The 14,866-nt window shown below is 46.8% G+C and overlaps 1 protein-coding gene across 1 annotated transcript in view; it reads left to right on the top strand.

Annotated features, from left to right (window-relative positions):
- Positions 1 to 14,866, top strand: part of PIGL (phosphatidylinositol glycan anchor biosynthesis class L) — an 86,681-nt gene that overhangs the window by 46,614 nt on the left and 25,201 nt on the right. The window contains exon 3 of the mRNA XM_073315457.1: positions 12,562 to 12,652. Within this exon, the coding sequence (XP_073171558.1) occupies positions 12,562 to 12,652 (91 nt within the window). The remainder of the gene's footprint in view (positions 1 to 12,561; positions 12,653 to 14,866) is intronic.

Raw genomic sequence — 14,866 nt, forward strand, 5'->3', positions numbered from 1 at the left:
GCGGCATTGGGAGCAGTGCATTGTGGGCAGCTATCCCACAGAGCACCTCTTCTCATTCTGGCACTGTGGCTTGTGGGAGGGCGGGGCATTCTGGGTCCTGTCCCAACGCCCCGTGATGCATCGGTTCGCATCCCAGCAATCCCTGTGCTTCGGTCCACATTTGGCGCCATCTTTCAACGTTTTTTTTACTGCGCGCTCTGTCTTCCCTTTCGGTCTGCCGGAATGGAGCCTGAACTGCTGAGGAATATGCTGACGAGTCTCGCCAGCACATCATGTTTGGCAGTCAAGTTACTCCTTAAGATCCAAAGTGACGGTGAGGACTCCGATGATGATATCAACTTGAGTAACGCATATGACACAAGAGTGCTTGTGGCATTCACGGACATGCTCACCACCGTGGAACACCACTTTTGGGCTCAGGAAACAAGCACTGAGTGGTGGGATCACATCATCATGCAAGTCTGGGACGACAAGCAGTGGCTGCAGAACTTTCGGATGAGAAAAGCCACTTCCATGGGACTGTGTGAGGAGCTCGCCCACAGCCTGCGGCGCAAGGACACGAGATTGAGAGCTGCCCTGATGGTGGAGAAGCAGGTGGCTATTGCAGTCTGGAAGCTGGCAACTCCAGACAGCTTCCGATCGGTCGCTAACCAGTTTGCAGTGGGAAAGTCGACTGTTGGAATTGTGTTGATGCAAGTTTGCAGGGCCATTAATTGCATCCTGCTCAGAAGAACCGTGACTCCGGGTAACGCGCATGACATTGTGGATGGCTTTGCACAAATGGGTTTCCCTAACTGCAGAGGGGTGATAGATGGCACACATATTCCAATTCTGGCACCAGCCCACCTAGCCTCCGAGTACGTTAATTGGAAGGGATATTTCTGTATGGTTCGCCAGGTGCTTGTGGATCACTGTGGGCGTTTCATTGACATTAACGCAAGCTGGCCCAGAAAGATGCATGACGCATGCATCTTTTGGAACGCTGGCCTGTTCAGGAAGCTGAAAACCAGGACTTTTTTCCCAGACCAGAAGATTACAGTAGGGGAAGTCGAAATGCCCATTGTGATCCTTGGAGACCCCTCTTACCTTTAATGCCATGGTTCATGAAACCCTGCACAGGGAGCCTTGACAGCAGCAAGGAGCGGTTCAACAACAGGCTGAGCCAGTGCAGAACAACTGTGGAGTGTGCTTTTGGTCATTTAAAGAGCCGCTGGCGCTCTCTGTATGGGAAGCTGGACCTGGCCAATGACAGCATCCCCGCAGTTATATCCACGTGCTGTGCCCTCCATAACATTTGTGAAGGGAAGGGTGAACAATTCACTCAGGCATGGAACTAGGAGGTCCAACACCTGGAGGCTGAATTCGAACAGCCAGAGAGCAGGGCTATTTGAGGGGCCCAGAGCGGGGCTGCAAGGATTAGGGATGCCTTGAGGGAGCCATTTGAGGCTGAAAGCCACCAGTAATGTCTGGTGCCCTGCACAGGAGTGAAGTGCAGTGGTTCCAATGTTAGTAGGAATCTGTGTTTGCTATGCTGACTTGCAGTGCCTGTTTCTTTCCTGGGCTAAGGTATCTTTTACTTTATGCAATACTAAAGAATGTTTTCAAAGCTAAAAAATCCATTTATTGAAAAGAAACACAACTGCTTGGGAAACAGAAAGGGCAAGGGGGTGGGGTGAGGAACGGTACAATCACAGATTTGCATATGTCTTGTTATCGTACTCAGCCTTCCAGTCTGGAGTGCTGTGCAATGAGTGCTGCACTTCAGGGTGGCTGTACTGCCTGGTGATGGGAGTTGAGTGCAGAGGGTGAGGGTCGTAGTTTTCAGGGCTAGGGGGTGAAGCTACAGGTGTTGGAGGCAGCTGGTGGCGGTAAGAACCCGGATGTTGGGAAAAGTAGGTTGGAGGTGACATGGGGGCACAAGGGAAAGAGTTTTGGGACAAGGTCTGCAGGGGGGATGTCGAGCACAGTAGTGCTTCGCCTGCATGGCTACGAGTGTCTGGATCGAGTCCAGTTGGCGCTTCATTATGCTTATCAGCCAATCTGTGCTTTGCTGCCGAGCACCGCGCTTTTGTGCCTGCGCTCCTCATTCTGCTGGCGGATCCTCCTTTCACTGTCCTGCCACTCCTGCACTTTTCGATTTTCATTACTTGAATGCTGCATTACTTCATGCAACATGTCTTCCTTGCTTCTGCGTGGCCTCTTTCTGATTCTTTGGAGTTTTTCGGCCGGTGATAACATGGATGGCTGAGATCTCAAGGTTGCATCTGTAAAGGCAAAATGCAACACTTAACAGAGGCAGCATTGTTCACACCAGACAGAGCAATGATTCCCCCGTACTTAAGGGCAAGCACAGTCTACACAATAGCATAATTTGTCCATCCCAAAGCGAGCGCACATAACCCACAGGAGCCCCAAAATGGTGAGTAAGCACAGGGTCAAGCGTGACTGATTGTTTCATGGCTATACTGTCTTCTGGGTTTCTGTGCCTTGGGGAGAGTCAACAGCGGCAGGGGGCCCCTAGACTGAACACTGTCCCCACATTTTCCACAGGAGTTGGTCCTGGAAGATATCTCGCTGCTGACCTGGGAAGCAAGGGAGGGTCTTCTACTGCAATGCGGATTCCGCCCTGGCCCATATGCAGCTTGCCTCTGTGCAGCAATGGTCCCCCCACCCCTCACGGCACAGTGGCACGGACAAGTTAGCCTTACTGGGACAAGGACCACCGTGGCTCTCCCACGAAACCTGCGCAAGTGCATTGCCCAAGTTCTGGATGAGACCTTTGAAGAGATCACTGAGGCCGATTACTACAATGTGAGGGAGCACATCAACGCCCCATTCCACATCTAGGCATGCATGCAGCCCTAATCCTCCTCACCCCAAGAGCCCACACTGAATAACTTACTTCCCAAAACAAAAGTCGCTTACCAGGTACCTCCTCTGGTGTTCATCCTTCCCCAAGCACTGGCCACCGTGACTGGCTACCTTCCTCCTGGCTTGAGAACAGCTCCTGGCTGCATGCATCTAGGGATTCCGGAGTGTCTTCCTCCATCTCAACACCCTCGCTCCCGCTTTGCTGCTCCTCCTCCTCCTCCCGCCTTGTTGAACTGGGCTCTGAAGTGTCCATGGTGATACTCAGAGTGGAGGTGGGGTCAGCCCCAAGTATTGCGTCCAGCTCTTTGTAGAAACGGCAGTCACGGGGGCAGCACCGGAGCAGCTGTTTGCCTCACAGGCTTTGCGGTAGGCATTCCGCAGCTCCTTCACTTTAACCCTGCACTGCAGTGTGTCCCGGTCATGACCCCTTTCCATCACGTCCCTTGATATCTGCCCGAAGGTATAATTTCTACGGTTGGAGTGCAGCTGGGACTGGACAGCTTCCTCCCCACAAACACTGATGAGGTCCAGCACCTTGCCATTGCTCCATACTGGGGATCACCTGGTGCGTGGAGGCATGGTCACCTGGAAAGATTCGCTGAGAGCACTCCATGCCTGGCTGAGCAAACAGGAAGGGGATTTTCAAAATTCCCAGAGAATGTAAAGGGCGGGTCTGACGGTTGGTCACCTGAGGGCAGGGCAGTAGAGTTCAAAGTGATGACCAGAGTGGCTAGACCAGGCATTGTGGGACACTTCTGGAGGCCAATCAGTGCGCACTAACAGACCAGGGCGTCCACACTAGCACCGTGGTGCTCCAGCGGGGGCGCACAAAATGTTATTTCATTCGTGGAGGTGGAGTAGTAGGAGCGGACTAGCCGCGGAGTCAGAGCACTCTACGTGCCTTGCCGTGTGGACGGGTAGTGAGCTAGTGCGCCCGGGGCTCCTTTAATGCGCTGTAACTTGCAAGTGTAGCCAAGCCCTAAGTCTTATGTCCAGTTGGTGTTTTCAGTGAACTTTGGGAGTCAGACCAAGCCAATGCTTGGTTTAATGTTGTCTGTGGTGGCCCCAGCAGATTCTGCCGACTGTAAGCTTTTGTAAAACGAAAGTGAAGCTTCCAGCCCTTCAGCATACAGCCTGCAGCAGGGCTGTCTTCCTGTGTGTGCAGTTGTATCGGAAACCACAGGCTAAACTGAGACCTGGTGTCAAAGGTGCCATCGGAGTCTTTGGGCCAAATTCAGTGATGAGGTACGTGGTAGTGTAAGCTGGCCAGAAAATGGCTGTACGTGGTAAAGTAGCATAACTGGCCCTGATTTGGCATTCAGTGGGTGAGCAAAGTGAATGTTAGTCCATTTGGGAGCAGGAAGTGTAATGAGGAAAAAAGTAATGGACGAGAGTATAAGATAAAGTGTGGGAATCTGGTTTTTTTTTTCAATTTATTAAATTATTTTTCAGTAACTGTACTTGGTTGTCCTCTTACTGCTGTCCCTAGCAGAAGTAGCCACCATGTTTCCTTGTGTGACCTGTCTCATTGTGCAGCTCACGTAAACAATCCATGATAAATTTTGGCTGGGCTAAAGCTACTACCTCTGATGATGGCAGGTCAGACTGAATGAAACAGACCCCTCCCTTTCTCTGGCAGCTGAATTCCAAATCTATGCAGGACACAGAAGTACTTGGTCCTCCATTAGTTATGCAATAAATTAATCAGTAATGCCTCCCAGATTACTATGCTGTTCTATCCAGGTTTTTACACTGCTCAACACCACAGTATATAAGCACCTCCCACTCGTGTATTAAGCAACATGACTAACATCTGTCACTTGTTTGGTCTTTCATTATTGTCCCAGGGAGAGAGGCATGTGCAATGGATTTTTTCTTGTTTTGGATTTTTTTAAATAATATAACACACCCGCGCACACACATACAGACATGTTGCTATATGTTTATATTAGAGACGCCTGCTCGAAGAAATGCACCTGGCACTTGAAGTGCGAGGTGCTGAGGTTTGGGATGGTCCTAAATTCCTATGGGAGTTCATTCCAGTCTTGGGTCGACCCCTGAGAAAGCTGTGTCTCCTGCACAGACGAGCTTTACCCTTATGGTAGAGAGTTCCATTGTGCCAGAGGAGCACAGTTGTCGACCACAGTCTTCATTCTAGCGCTTTAGGCAGTCTTATGGATATGCTGGGCAGAGGCCATGGAGCACCTTGAAGAGAGGGACTGAGACTTGGACCTTGATTTGTTATTCTATGGGATGCCAGTGTAGGGAGCGCAGGACAGAGCTGGTGTGCTCATTCTAGCCATGTGGCTGAGGAAATGTGCTTTTTCCATAAGGCCTTTCCAAGTGCATGATATAGGTGCATACACATTATTATTCCCATTTTACAGATGTGGAAAGTGGGGCATGAAGCACTGTGACTAAAACCAGTGACTGAGTCAGGAATAGAATCCAGTTCTTCTGACACTGTCCCCTGCTCTAACTGCTAGACCAGCCTACCTCCTCTCCCTCTACAGGCTTGTCTACACTTAAAATGCTGCTGTGGCACAGCTGCACCTCTGTAGCGCTGCAGTGTAGATACTACCTATGCCGATGGGAGGGATTCTCCCATTGGGGTGGGTATTCTTCCGTCGACCTAGCACGGTCTACGTGGGGACTTAGGTTGGCTTAAGTACACCACTTGGGGTTATGGATTTTTCACACCTGAGTAACATAGTTATGATGACCTAATTTTCTAGTGTAGACAAGGCCTAGTTTTAATATATTACTTTTTAAAGGTAGCTCTTACAACCCTGAACTCTGTACATTTCTACTCTTGCCAGCCAACACGGGTTTTTTTCTGTTTAAAGCCAATGAATATGAACTTGTTCCTGCAGAGCTTTGTGCTGTAATTTATCAACAGGGCTCTGAGGTACAGACGTCAAATAAATACCAGATTTCAAATTACGATAAGCAATTGTCTCATCTCCATGAATAGACATTAAACTCTGCTGAGAAATTGTCAATAATTCATTTTTAAAAATTAGACAAGTACAGGGACGCTTGGAGAGCTTCCTACGTGACAAATGATCCTGTGTGTTCTAGCAACCTTGTTAAATTTAAACTACAGCCCACTCTTATTTCTCAAACAGAAACTTATGATTATGCCCAAGACAAAAGTTTATTACTTAAAGATCTAGATCACCATCGGCTTTTAGTAAATTTATGGTAGGTACATGGATTACTGACTGACACAGCTGCAGTGGGATTTTACATAGACCAGTGGACAAGAACACACAACTCTTTGGACTTTAGATGAAACTGTAAGAACTGGTATCCGTGAATAACGTCTAGATACACCTATCCTCTCCCTTCACACATGCGCATTACCCAACATATTCACATTATTTAGGTCAGTATTGACCTATGTAGTATGCACCAAGGCTTGAAAAATTCACCATTGAGTGTAGACCCTTAGGTATAGATCACAGAAGTTAGAGATGGAAGAGAACTATTATGGCCCATCTGGTCTAGCCTCCTTCCTTTGTGAGATTGTTCTCTCCAGTATTTTTAGTGGTTTGCCCTGTTTTATTTCAAAATGTTTCAAGCAGTGGGGTTTCCACCCCTCCCCTTGGGAGCTTATTCCACAGCTGGGCCAAATCCTGAAGCCTTTACTCAATTCTTAGAAATATCCAACTGGAAGTCACTTGGAATAAAGATTTCAGGATTGGCCCTCAATAGGTTGCTTGTCATTGGATAGTCATTGCCCAGCCCCTGTTTTATTCCTTATGGTCAGTGTGCCACTGTTTTTGGCTTTAATTCTGTCAATAATTTCCCAATGCCCCTCCTCAGATATTTGTGTTTTTCCAGACTCATCCCAGCCAGGTGCTAAGCGATAGGTGTATACCTTTCCAACAGCCATGCAGCACCTGTTCTTCAGTGTAATGTGACACTGCAAGTATGTTGGATTTGAGTCCTTCCTTCTTCTTACTTGAGTCAGATATGTGTATGCACCCTAGCTATGCTATTGCCTTCCTGTCTGTAATTGTCAGTAGTGGGGTGTGATATTCATAAGTACCTATTAACATAGGTGCATGCAAGTTCTGCCTGAGACTCTAAGGCTAGCCCCTCTCCATTCATCTCAGTATAATCTAGAAAATAATTTCACATTTCACTCCTCAGAGGCTGACATGATCATTCCTGTTAATTCAGACTTTCCAATAAATTGACAGTGTGGTGTAAAAGTCACTCCCTGATTGCCTCTGGTCATCACACAGCCTCTTCACTAATTGTGTGCTAGCCTCATTTTATTTTGTGGGATCCTTTGCTTTCTGGTCCAGATTCAATCACCCAGATGTTCAGAAACTCCTTTATCTTATTTTTATACAAAGGGCATCCTTTATTCAAACAAACACACTGCGGTCATTGTTCTCAGCTGGGAACTACTGAACAGCAGTTCACCTGTTTCCTATGTAGTCTACCATTAATCTACCAACCTCTGTGCTGATTTAATGTAACATCATTCTTTGAGGGGAAAATAAATCCATGCAAAAGTTGTTTCCTGGTCACTAGCCTTGCATTGATTAGGGTCATGCTGGAGGACAAAGAGCCAGTGAGGAAGTTAGGCTGAATGGGCAAATCCTTTCATTTTTATCCCGTTGGAGTTCAGTGGAATGAAAAATCAGCTTAGCCAGAGTATCTGGAAGGTTTTGCTCTGGTGTTTGATCTGTTTGGTGGGGGGAGGAGAGTAGTTCTTCCAGGAACCCCATTTCCGCCCCACCCACTTTCCTGTCGCTACCTGTAAAGGCCCCACAAGGCTGAGAAGGCTTCCGGACAAACCCCCGTCCATACTGCTCTCTCCCCAAGCAGTCTGTCATACTAGAACACAGTGTCCCAGAGGCCTGGGCATTGCCTAGTCTCAGCACCCTTGGGGAGTGACAGACCCAAGGGTATCGTAGACACAGGTGTCCCGTGGGGGACAGCCATTTGCTCTTTATTAAGCCACATGGACTTCACACAAACTGGCCGTTTGGTTCAACTTAACCTTTGAACCTTTGATCACAGGACCCTGGCTCTTGATCAGAACAAATTCTGTAGAAGACTCTGAAAAAAGGTGCACACACAGTGCATTGGGTGCAGCTCTGTTAGAAGCTGAACATAAGAAAGCTGGTCAGGAGGCGAACAGGATGTCTTAGAAGAAAAGTAGAGCTGGGCCATGTAGAGTAGGTGAAGCTTTTAAGTTTCCATCAGGGACACAAACGAGTCCCTCCAACATGGGTGTTCTTCTCAAATCTGCCTTCAATGTGAAGTTTGTTAAAATATAAAAGTTATCTTATAAAAACTAACCCCTCTGGCAGGGCCAGTACTGCTGGCTTCATGCTCAAGGTTAGTGACGCTCTGATCTAGAGGTCAGATGGTCCAAGCCCTGAAGCAACAGTAAACAAGGGACAACATCCAGCAGACAAAAGCAAACAAGAGAAGGGAGACACACAAACAGGGTGTAGCATACAATGCTTCCATTCTCATTTTTTCCATAGAAATTCATTTAATTCCTTTTGTTATGAAGATGCAGCTGTGTATGGTGCACAGGTTGAGCTCACTGGGCAAAGTCTACCCAAAACAAAGAAATTGCCTTTTTATTTAATTTCCTTTTGTGGTTTGCTGTGGCCCACTGGTGGCTCTCAAATCCCCTGGATGCTGCAGCCAAGACTAAATACTGTGTTGTCCACCACTCCGTTACTTTGCCCTATGGTAGTGCCGGTGCAAGAACAGAGGTAGTAGCTGCAAGGATGTAATTATTCCATGGGGAAACATGGAGAGGACAAATACAAGAGGGAGAAAATTAGAAACCAACAGAGGGTCTTCTCCTCCTCCCATTGGAGTCAGTGGCAAAGCCCATGATAGATAAATGGAGGACTTATAGGTAGTTTTCAGAAGCCCTCAGAGTTGGCCTGACTGCTCCTGCTAAGGTCAGTAAGCATAGTTAAGCCAACACTGGGTGCATTTGAAAATCCCACCTCTGGGTACATCTATGCTGCAAAACAACATCTTCGGCGGCGAGTCTCAGAGCCCAAGTCAGCTGACTCGGGCTCACGCTATGGAGCTAAATATCGGAGTGTAGACATTCCTGCTCAGAAGGGAGCACAGGCTCTGAGACCAGCCCCCCTCACCAGGTTTCAGAACCTGGGGTCCATCCTGAGAAGTTACATCTACACTGTTTTTAGCCCCGTAGCATGAGCCCAAGTCAGTTGACCCAGGCTCTGAGACTCTCTGCTGTGGATGTTTTTTTTGCAGTGTAGACGTACCCTCACTCTCCAGTGCTCTCAGCAGAGCACTAAATACACTTGACAGAGCAGCCGCAAAACTCTGATTCACTGAAAATGTTATAAAAGTGGGAACAATCTTAATTCTGGGGCAAAACCTTCCTACTGAATGACAAAAGCCTTGCCCCATTGTGGCCAGCTGTTCATGCCCTCAGTCACTGAGGCTCCCTAGCTATGAACAATCCTTTGCATTCAATGTCTGTGATTTGGAATGCCTGTAAATGTCACTTCTTGGACAGAAGCCTTTGGCTGAAATCAGGCTGCTTGACTGAACTCTTCCTACACCCCCACCCCTACAGCGATTTGATCCAGGAACCCTTTCCAACATGTGATTTATATCTTGATCCATCACGGTGGTTGGCAGCACCAACAAGGAGCTCTCTGGGATAAAGGACAGAGAAGGTCCGGGGAGGGGGTGTCTCCTGGCATAGGCTCCAGTGGGCTCCAGGGAATGTGCTAATTTTCACTCCATTACAGCCCTTTATCTCAGCCTTGCAACCTTGAGCTCAGAGACATTATCAGCTACAGTCAGAAAGCTAGAGTTAACCATTTAAATGCCAAATGGCTCTGATCATCAGCCCTGAAGTTATTAATAAACAATAAGATATAACCTGTTTTTATTGTTCAAAAGGTCACTGTGCTTGAGCATAAGCTTTCGTGAGCTACTTATACTAAACAATTTCTTGGCTGGGAGTACTTTTCCCAGACCTGAAGAACAGCTCTGTCTAGCTCCAAAGCTTGTCTCTCTCGCCAACAGAAAAGTTGGTCCACCTTATTGTCTCTTTAATGTCTGTCTCAAGTTTCTCTGTCTGCAAAATGAGGCTAATACTAGTTTGGGGGGTTGTGAGAATTAGTTAGTTACAAACTGTGTGTGCATCAGCTTTGCTGTCTTTGCTGCTGGCAGGTGATATGATGCCGGAAAAAATTCCTCTTAGTTGCAGGGCATGAATGGCCCGCTTCATGGGGCTCTGGTAAATGGAGAGAAGCATAGCTGCCTGCAAAATGTGCTCACTTTAATCAGTTCAGCATGCACAGGGTTAATTTCTCCATGCCTTCAGATTGTTTTGTTTTCAGAGATTCTGAACCATTGCCTCCAGCTGTTGATTTTCATTGAACTCGGGTGACCTTTGTCTGTCCAATCTAGTTAAAACCTGCTCCATTGCCCAGAGCCTCTTCAGAGAAAGCTCAGTAAAACCAAGCACAGCTGCTGGGATACTAACATCCTTTTAAACATTGTCATTTCCAGTTGCCATGTTTCCTTCCTGACCTCTTACGGGTTGGAGCTCACCTGGTGTTTTTACAGGATACTTTTCTCTGTCTCCACTTTTCTACATCAGTTTTTAGAGAACTGCCATTACAAAGTCTGGTGAATGAAGAAGGAACAAACTGCTGTGGGCAGCAAAAAATCCCACTTAGCCGAACGCACAACTTGAATATTAGGTTTCAGAGTAACAGCCGTGTTAGTCTGTATTCGCAAAAAGAAAAGGAGGACTTGTGGCACCTTAGAGACTAACCAATTTATTTGAGCATGAGCTTTCGTGAGCTACAGCTCACTTCCTCAGATGCATATCGTGGAAACTGCAGCAGGCTTTATATATACACAGAGAATATGAAACAATACCTACTCCCACCCCACTGTCCTGCTGGTAATAGCTTATCTAAAGTGATCATCAGGTGGGCCATTTCCAGCACAAATCCATTGTGTAAAGAGTTGTCACTTTGGATGGGCTATCACCAGCAGGAGAGTGAATTTGTGTGGGGGGGTGGAGGGTGAGAAAACCTGGATTTGTGCTGGAAATGGCCCACCTGATGATCACTTTAGATAAGCTATTACCAGCAGGACAGTGGGGTGGGAGGAGGTATTGTTTCATTTTCTCTGTGTATATATAAAGCCTGCTGCAGTTTCCACGATATGCATCCGATGAAGTGAGCTGTAGCTCACGAAAGCTCATGCTCTAATAAATTGGTTAGTCTCGAAGGTGCCACAAGTCCTCCTTTTCTTTTAACTTGAATATTAGTATCCTCAAATGCACCATTCAAGCTACTGAAACAATTTTCCACTGTTGGTAACACCAGTGCAGCTCCAATGGGGGTAGCAAGAATGAGAACACTCATGGAGAAAAAGCTACCAATGCTGTTGGTACTTTTAACACCATATTATTTAAATCAGCTCTGAACAGGGCTAAGCAGCACAGTGGTGAAAATGCTGGCAGCCAGTCTATAGGGCTCCCCTTTTTGCCACTACCAGTGTTAACAGCTGTGGGGAAATTTTGCCAAAAGTCCCATAGTATAGACACAGTCTAAAAGCTTGACCTTGGAAATGCGCTGAGCTGTGTGCTGAGGAGACACTTTTCCGTTGCTCTGATGCAGATGTTATCATCCCTGTCGTCTTGGGAACCGTCAAAGAGACAAGTGTACTGGGAAATGGGACTTCTACGCTCAGCAACAAACAGCTGGGACCATTCTGAATCCAAATCATTGTGTCAGTGCGAAAAGGTTATGCATTCACTTGGCTGCTAAGCTGCCTCAAGGCAATAATCAAACTATTACCGGACAGGAAGAGTGAAAGAAGGGTTTAACGGATCCTCATGGGTCTTTAGCAGCCTTAGGGTATATTATTGCTAATGAAAAATTATTATATGTACTATTAAAGTAGTGAACACCAACAGTGTGCGTGGCACCTGGCAGTACATAATGACTGGGGATCATATTCTGCTCAGTTACATCACAGTAAATATGGAATAATTCTGTTGACTTTAGTAGAGTGACTTCTGGATTTACGGCAGTGTTACTGAGACCAGTGTTTGGCCCATGATCTCTGCCCCAAGGAACTCACAATCTAAAATACACAGATAGAGTAGTTAGACACAGTGCAGATACAAAGCACACGAAGGTAATGGGGTCAGAGAAGAATTTGATCCATTACTTTTAATATGTAATTCATCAGTAGATTTTATTGGAAAGGCTTTCTGGGTAAATTGTGTTTTAAGGAAGTATTTGAGTAAAGAGAGGGTGGACGTTTTCTTTCTGTGCGGGGGGTGGAAACTCTGATGGAAGGGAGCAGAAAGCAAGAATCACTGAACAAATAGACGTTGATCAAAGAAAATAGGTGGTGGTGGTGCTGAAATCTAATTTAAAACCAATAACAAGTTAAACTCTTAACGAAGTGGGGAAACTATTGACCAAACTGCCGTGCTTCCCTTCCAGCCCTACCAATATACCAGTGTTCCTTGTTCAACCCTGGGAAACTTGCAGTGCTTAGTTCGGATGGTTTTCTTCAGTTGATAAAATTAACTTGCTTCCAATCTCGGAGAAGATGAGATCTGTCCTTCAGCATATTATGGATACAGCAGGGAGCCATGACGTGACTGATTGTGTTTTTCATTTCCAGGGACCTTCCAGACGATCCAACTGTTGACTGGGACACACATCTCCTCTCTACTTTTGTGCTAAAGCACATAGAAACCAACAACATCAACCTGGTAATGTGCAACTTTCTACAGCAAAGGGATTTTGCCCACAACATTCTATGCTATCACTATTCCAGATTCTTTGCTCCCTTTTAAAAAGGTTTATTTTTTGTAGAGTTTTGCTTAGAATTTTACTATTGGAGGCTCCTTGGGGCAGGTGGGGAGGGGAAAGGAGATGGTGTCTACCCTGTTTTGAATCAGGTACATTACAATCTTTACCCATTGCTGTAATTCAGCCCTACAAGGCACCTTTATGTGGTCATTTTCCCAACCTTCTCTAAGAAGTCAGCAGCCTTCACTGAAATTCATTGTCAAACAAACTCAAAAACTCGGGGCAAAGCTCCTTTGAAACTGGTAAGTTTCACCATAAATGAGCACCAGGTTCATTAATTTAGGGAGCCTGCAATGCAGCCCAAAATTAGGCTTGCATCTTGTGATTTCAAGTTTATGTGTGAGCATTTGTGCAGCTTTTGTGTCTATTCCTCTGAAGATTCCAGAAACTCTCCCATGCCTCTTTTATAGGTAAAACAAAATCAGACTAACCCTCTTCCAAATACTTTAACACCTCCAAAGAGACCAAAACAAATAAAACAGCCTTATAAAATAAAATGGGAAAGGATGACACTGTAGGTTAATGGATGGATCTTTCACCTCCGGAGACCTCAGGTCAATTCCCGACTGTTACACAAGTGAAATGAGCTTGGAGAGGTCTTACCCTAGTCACTAGTGGATGTTTGTTTACATTTTAAAAGCAGTTTGTCACAGCTGATAGTCTTCATCTATGAAAAACCCAGGATTGTCTGAGAGTCAGGGTTTGAGATATGTTGGCAGAATTCTGTGTTGGGACCCAGGACTGGAATCCCAGGGGGATCGCTGGTCAGGACTCAAGTGCATTGGAAGATCTGTGTGGGAGCCCAGGACTGAAACAGTAGGGTTTCTACAGAACAGGATTAAAGCACTATGTAGTGAGGAAATATGCACAAAACCCCTCTCTACTAAGTGTGGCTGTAGTCTGGCATGATAGTCCCTGTGGTGTGGTGGCTGCCCCACACAGGCAGGAGCAGGGTTAAGGCAGCCGTGGAGAGGCTGCGCAGCATCCAGCCAATCAGGAAAGGGTTTATTGAGAGAGCCAATCAGGAGAAGGCTTGCTGGAGCAGCCCATATATAAAGGGCTGCTCAGCAGAGTAAGAGGCAGTCTCTCCCTGGAGGGCAAGGGGTAAGGACTGTCTGCTGGCCAAGGAGCACTGGAGATACTGCAGTGCTGGGCAGGGTAGCAGAGCAGTAAGGGAGCTCTTGGCTGACCTTGGCTAGACTGAGGCCCTGAAGCAAGGGCAGGAAGATGCTAGGGCTATGGGGGAAAGTAGGCGGGGGAAATAGGAGGAGAGGCAGAAAGTGGCTGCCAGCTATAGGGTTCCTGGGCAGGGACCCAGAGTAGCAGGTGGGCCTGGGTTTCCCCCTCCTTTACCCCTACTTGCCAATGAGGAGATTGGCCTAAATCCAGACTGCAGTTTGCCCCGGAAGCCAGGGGCTAGATTAGAGACTGCAGTTGCTGCTGAGGCAAGTGAAAGAAGTTGTCCCCCAAATTGGGGAGACAGCAGGCTGGGGCACAGCCGGAGGGCTGGGTCCCGAAGATATCATGGTGGAGAAAATGGAAGTAACGGCAAGTGAGACACCGCTAGTAAAAGGCGCCCTGGTGGTCCAAGAGAGCTTATTCCCAGCACGACCAGCAGGAGATGCCGCAGCGATGGGTCGACACTGTTACAGTCCCTCATGCTTCTTTAGCACCAAACTCACAAAATATTGAAAACAAACCCCACGGCAATATACAAGACAACAAAGGAGGGCAGAGACTGTGAATCAGAGTCACTCTGAGTCTTGTAACACAGGAACTGAAAGCTCTTTAGCAAGAGACAGCTCATGCTTCCAACTCTGTATTGATTCTGAGGCTAATTATCCATGAAATTCATTGGTGTGCACAGGGAAGTCAGATGCAGCTTTCCTACAGTCATTCAGTGTATTTCGGCCCTGTGAATAGTCAGGAGTTTTAATATGATATGAAAGCTCTTAATACAAGAGGACTTGGATTGCATGTTCTTGACTCTCTTGGGCAGCAGCGCAAACCCTTTGAAGTCCCAGTAGAAATCCTGAATCCACTAAAACTTCTCCTGAATAACGAGGAAGGGTTGGAGCGCTGTCTCAGAGGAAACGAAACGCAAGTTTTGTGTG

Source organism: Lepidochelys kempii, chromosome 17 (genome assembly GCF_965140265.1).
Source record: "Lepidochelys kempii isolate rLepKem1 chromosome 17, rLepKem1.hap2, whole genome shotgun sequence".
In the NCBI taxonomy this organism is placed as follows: domain Eukaryota; kingdom Metazoa; phylum Chordata; order Testudines; family Cheloniidae; genus Lepidochelys; species Lepidochelys kempii.